The sequence below is a fragment of the Protomyctophum parallelum genome (assembly GCF_964188405.1).
Source record: "Protomyctophum parallelum genome assembly, chromosome: 1".
Taxonomy (NCBI): Eukaryota; Metazoa; Chordata; class Actinopteri; order Myctophiformes; family Myctophidae; genus Protomyctophum; species Protomyctophum parallelum.
The window spans coordinates 46165505-46171758 of NC_139697.1; the positions used below are offsets into that span (position 1 = coordinate 46165505).

The window sequence follows — 6254 nt, forward strand, 5'->3', positions numbered from 1 at the left end:
TGTAGTCCGGACCTTGACCTCGTTTCCCCTTGGGCTCGACCGGCCTCCAGGAGAAGGTCTCTGGATTGAATTTCCACATGACATCTCCACCGCATGTGTAGAGCTCTCCATTGTAGGTAAAGGCTGAATAACATTCGAATGGGTGGTCCCGTGCAGGAGGTTTGGGTGGTCCTGGGTGGTCCTGTGCAGGAGGTTCTCAGCCAGTGGTTGGTCTCTGTGTCAAACACTCTGATGTGGTGCCAGTTGAAGTGCCTTGCAGTCCAGTAGCCAAGAGGTGAAGAGGTGAAGAAAAACATCTTTGTTCCGATGACGGTGGCAGAGTGAGACTCGAAAGCAGGAGGTGGACTTCCACTGGTGTTGAGTAAAGACCAGGCCATCGTGCTGGTGTCCAACTTGTGGATGCTGATAAAATAATCTGAATATTTATAGCGTCTATTCCCCTGGGTGTGTCCTCCATGGATAAACATGACCTTCCCCAAGACACAGGCCGAGTGTCTGTAGCTCTCCTCTGGGATGGTCCCGGAAACCCGGGGTCTGAACCATCCGTGGGTGTTGACATCAAACGCATAAAGCACATTGCAGCAGGGAAACCCTCCCCAGACGTGGACGGTGTCATCGATCAGCGCGGCCGTGTGGCCCCAGTGCGACGTGGGAACGTCGAGGCGACGTTCTCCTCTCATCCTTTGAGCCAGCTTTGTCCAGCGCAAGGACACCGTGTTGAAGACGTACACGTCGATGAGGGCGTTTTTCATCCCGGTGATCTCGCCGCATCCTCCAAAGGCGTACAGCTCGCCCCCCGTCGCGACAATGGCATTGTGCTTTCCCTCTGGCCCGCCTCCTTTCAGATGCTCTGCCCACCTCAACATGTCCTCAGCTCAGCGTCGACTTGAGATGCACCGGTGATAAGGTACTCAACTTCACTACGTGAGTCAAAGATATTCTGGTCGGATATTCAACTCAACTGCAAGCGAACGCTGCTCTGTCAAATATATACTTGAATTAAAGGTGTTTAGGATTTAGTAATTATTTACTCACTTGATCTGATGAAGTGTAATAATTAAGGTTTAGCGCTACCTCTTATACCGGTTCTTCGACACAGACGTCACACGAAGCTATGTCCAATCCACGATGGCCGTGTTTTGGGTCGACCGATCAAGTGGCACACAAGGAATTGTTGGGGCTTACGCTGCGCAAAAAAGCTTGGAATACGGATGTGCATATTACAGGAAACTCCCGTTAAACTTTCCAACAAACTCCCGGAAAACTCCCGAATTGTACCACAATCACACCTGTATGTTACGTATATATCATGTATATGCTGCTAAACTTGAGGTTTAGGGGGAAATACAGTTCCCGTAATTGTCCGTTAACTCCTCTTTTCACGCAGTGTTATTTGCCAGATTATCGGCACCCTCCTCGGCAAGAGGCCTACGCTGTAGTGTAGAGGCTGTCGTTTGTTTGGACGGGAAGTTTTAGCGGAAGTTTCGATTATGTTGTCTAGCGACGCTCTCTCTCTGTCTAGTCGTAGCTCAGTAGTCAGTGATTAAGCCGCTACAGTCCTGTACAAAATGCACACCCCCCACTGCCCTAGGGACCTCCAGGACATGCTCCCTCCGCCTTACACCAGACGGCGAAACACCCGCCGATGCACAGCCACAACAGAACATGCTCTCGACCCCCCCAGGCTCCAAAACACGGAAATTTGACAGAACTTTTCTCCACACTGCTGTCCAGGTGTGGAACAGCCTACCAGAGCATGTAGTGGACCCCATCACAGACAACGGCCTTCAAGCCTTTAAACGCAGAGCTCACAGATATCTCCTGACCACCCCCCCCCCCCCCTCACACTGACTGTTGAGCTGCAGTGAACCATTTGATTATACAATGGATGTGTATTTTATCTTACTTGGCTATTGTTCACAATTGCATCGAAAAAGAGAAAAAAAAAGAACAGTCTAGTCTTTGTCTAGTCGTATCACAGTGATATGAACAGCTCATGGGAGATGTCTCTCCCTCAGCAGATAATGAGCACATTAAAGCACAATGTTTTTGGGTGCATATTATCCATCGGTACAGTACAGTACAGTACAGTACAATACAGCACAGCACAGCACAGCACAGCACAGCACAGCACAGTACAGTACAGCACAGCACAGCACAGCACAGCACAGTGATTGTTTTTTTACCTTGTTGTACAGCACTTTGTAACTGTTGTTTTGATAAGTGCTTTATAAATAATGTACTTACTTACTTTATAAATACATTTATTTACTTACAGTACAGTCGCTAACCATATGGAGAGAGTGGGAAAAAATAAGCTTTTTTGGCAACTGTTAAACCTAGTCTTTCTAACTTTAAACCTGCTATAAGCAATAATATGTCAAACATTTAATGACATTTTCTTTTTGTATTCAGGTTAGCCAGCAATGGGTAAAACGCTCCCAAAAAAACATTTAGTCTCTGTGACAAATCTAGGGGGCGCTGTGACACATCTAGGGGCCGCAATCTGCATTCAAAGATGTTCCTAGAAGCTTTGTCATTGGTCAACAAAAAAAAAAAAAACCCGGTCGCAATGACTAACCAATAAGGAAGCAGACAGGCAAGTACAGTATAGTGTACTACTGAGGCTCACAGATGTAGTGGCTAATTGTCGTTTTAAAAAAAGAACAAAAACATTAAGTTGGTAGCCATAAACGTCATCCCGTCTAATTGCCAATTAAGTACCGGATGCCACGGACGACAAGACGTCTTCCCTTGGGAATTCACTTTTTATTTTATTCTTAAAAAAATAAATATTTTTATTAGTGGTGGGCATAGATTAATTTTTTTAATCTAGATTAATCTCACTGCAATTCTGGAGTTAATCTAGATTAATCTAGATTAAAATGGCTCATTTGAACTCTGCCGAAGGCATTGAAAATATGTGTGCGCTACCTAAATAATGACCAGAAGTAAATCCTTGAACGGGCCACGTGGCCCATTAGACCAGGAGCCCTATCATAATTGGTAATGAAAATATAATAATGTTCAATACGATGTACGTGTGTTATACATTGTTTATTCAGTTAAACACGAATAACCATAAACACGTTACCATACAGGCAATTTGGAACAGTGGGTGCAAGAACAACCCCCTTTTCTGGGATATGACATTAATTAAACTGTAAACCTAGAGGTGATGAAGAACTGTTTACAGTCAGTAGCTTTGTGACATGACTTGAGTCCAACCTCTACCTCTTCCACCAGTCACTCACCTCCAGTGTGGGGCGTCCCAATCCCAACCCTGGGGCTTCCTATTCCCTCTCCTACTGTACCTCATCAGTACTGGGGTTTCCTATTCCCTCTCCTACTGTACCTCCATCGGTACTGGGGTTTCCTATTCCCTCTCCTACTGTACATGATTTGAGTCCAACCTCTACCTCTCCTTCTTCCACCAGTCACTCAGACACACCAGCTTGTTCACATTGTCTGGTGACAAACTAGATCTTTTTTTCTGTACAATGTGGCCTGCTAAAGAGAACAGTCTCTCGCATGGGACAGTTGTGGCAGGAGTCCCCAAGTACTTCTGGGCAATGTGGGCCATCTTACCATAAACAGCAGTGTGCTCTGACCACCACTTCAGTGGACACTGATCTAAACTGGCACTGGGCTCTACCTTGTACCTCTCTACAACATTGTCTACTACTGGTATCTCGTCTTCTGACTCTGACTCTGATCCCATCAGTAGTAGGGCTGTCTTCTTTTGAGGTGGCTCAGGGTTCTCCTCCCTGGGCGGCTGCAGAGCAGGTTCTTCTGCCCTCACCAAGTCACTCAGCTTTCCCCACACTGGCTCCCTCTCTGCTCTGGGCAGGCATTTGAGATCTTTGAAGCGTGGGTCCAGAGCAGTGGCCACCTTTTGATGAAAAATAAAATAAAGATTGATGGAAGAAAATGTAACTTTCAAAATCCTCCATATTTCTTCATGACTCATTCATCTATCCATTTATCAATCTTCTGGCTTAACGGTCTATAATGGTCAGCCAATACAGTTATCTTCTGGTCAGTACGTGTCACATACCTTCAGCCATTCCAGGTTTGTTTTCTCCCTCCGCTGGTTGAGGTCTTTGATGAAGGCAGTCTTGAAGCGCACAATGTAGGCAGGATCATCATCAGAGATCTTCATTGCTCGCAGGAGATGACACAGGGCAGGTAAAACGACAGAGCAGGAGACATACTTTTCCCCACCAAGGAGCTCAGTGACGTACCTACACACACACACACACACACACACACACATTAAGAGGGGTGAATTGACACCAAAAACGACGCCACAATGTCACAGCAGGACACACGCGCACACACACACACACACAGAGCATAGCACACAGACAGTACACACACACACAGACATCACAGCCCCAAACACAGCACGGCCACACACAGACAGCACAGCCCCAAACAAACAGCACAGCCATACACAGACAGCACAGCCCCAAACACAGCACAGCACAGCCACACACACACACACACACACACACACACACACACACACACACACACACACACACACACACACACACACACACACACACACACACACACACACACACACACACACACACACACAGCCACACACACACAGAGCAGTGTGCACTGTGCACACACACACAGCCACACACACACAGAGCAGTGTGCACTGTGCACACACACAGCCACACACACACACACACACAGAGCAGTGTGCACACACACACACACAGCAGTGTACACACACACACACACACACACACACACACACACATAGAGCACAGCACAACACACACTTACTTGCATGGCTCCAGCAGTTTCTCCAGCTTTGCCAACTTCTCATATTCAGCATGTGTTGGGAGGGCCAGCTTGTGGGTCTGCTGAGCCAGCGTTGCGTGCACTGCGTCTCTGTTGCGCCTCAAACGTGTGATCATCGCTAGGGTTGAATTCCAGCGTGTTGGAACGTCTTGCACGAGTGACTCCTGGTCTTGTTCAAGGGATGCTTGCTGGGCATTCAGCTCGTCTGAGTTAGCCGGACTGTGTTTGAAATGTCCGACCACTTTTCGACACTTGGCCAGTACACCATCAAAACCACCATCCCGAAGTGACATTACAACGGCCCTCTGTACAAGATGAGCAACGCAGGGCAAGTGCTCAAATGGTAATATTCTCCCTGCTGCTATCATGTTGGGAGCGCTGTCGGTTCCAATGGTGGTGATTTTTTCAGCTATGCCCCACTGATTAGCGACGTCGAGAAACTGTCTGGCACAAGCTTCTGCAAAGTGGCGCTCCTCCGTTTTAATCACACCTGACGTTATAGGAGAGACAAAGTAGATCAGAATAAGTTTGCTATTAATAGGAGACTTACAATTAGCAGGCTGGCGTTGTTGGGGCTAGCTAGCAAACGTATAATGTTGGCTGGTGGTAAAATAAATCAATCGATCCCTGATAACGTTAGCTAAAGCTGTGTAAATGTTAGGCTGAATTAGCAATATTACATGCCGCGGTGGGGTTGGTTTCAGGTTGGATATTCAGCCAGGATGGCTGGGTATCCAGCCCGAGACCAACTTCACCGTGGTAAATTAATTTAAATTACATAACGTACCTAAGGCGAACAAGTGAAGTTCCCAGCTGACATCGATGAGGTGTACAGTAACGCCAAGGTAGTTGTCGTTTTTGACAGATGTCCAATGGTCCCCAGTCAGTGCTACACACGCCGCCCCGGCCAACTTTTCATCTTTCGCAGCTTTCTCTGCGGCGTACTGGTCATGGATTCTCCTTGTGATAGTTCGTCTCGCAGGTAGTTTGTAAGATGGGTCGCCTGTGGCCGCCTGGAGAAGAAGCTCGAGCCCATCATCTTCAACCACACTGATAGGCCGGCAGTTGATGGCAATCCATTGAGCTAGGAGGTTAGTTAGCTTGGCTGATAGAGTTGGGCTGACGGGCTTGCCACGGTTGCACTCAAACATTGTAGTTTGACGAACACTTTTCCCCGGAGCCATATTAGTGCTTGGCCCGCCGGCAGCTTCGCTATCATCAACCAACGCAAAGGGATGCTTGTGCGTTAGGTGATACTTCAGACTTGAAGAACTCCTACAGTAAGCCATTTCTGCTTTGCACAGGGTGCAAACCACCTTGTTCTTGTCGAGGTTTCCATTGGGAAGCTTCTTGTAAAGAAATTTCCCCTGAAGCAAACCTGGGTTCACAGAGTCCTGCATGCTGACGTTTGATGTGGCACGCCGCACTGT

The 6254-nt window shown here is 47.4% G+C and overlaps 1 protein-coding gene across 1 annotated transcript; it reads right to left on the reverse strand.

Moving 5' to 3' along the window:
* Positions 1-2618: 2618 nt before the first annotated feature.
* Positions 2619-6008, reverse strand: LOC310872920 (E3 SUMO-protein ligase ZBED1-like; the record flags this gene model as incomplete). The annotated part of the gene is made up of 5 exons (XM_083785119.1): positions 2619-2643; positions 3663-3892; positions 4058-4244; positions 4807-5314; positions 5612-6008. The coding sequence occupies 5 exons, from the start codon at positions 6006-6008 to the stop codon at positions 2619-2621; spliced, it is 1347 nt and encodes a 448-aa protein (XP_083641245.1).
* Between the last annotated feature and the right edge of the window lie 246 nt (positions 6009-6254).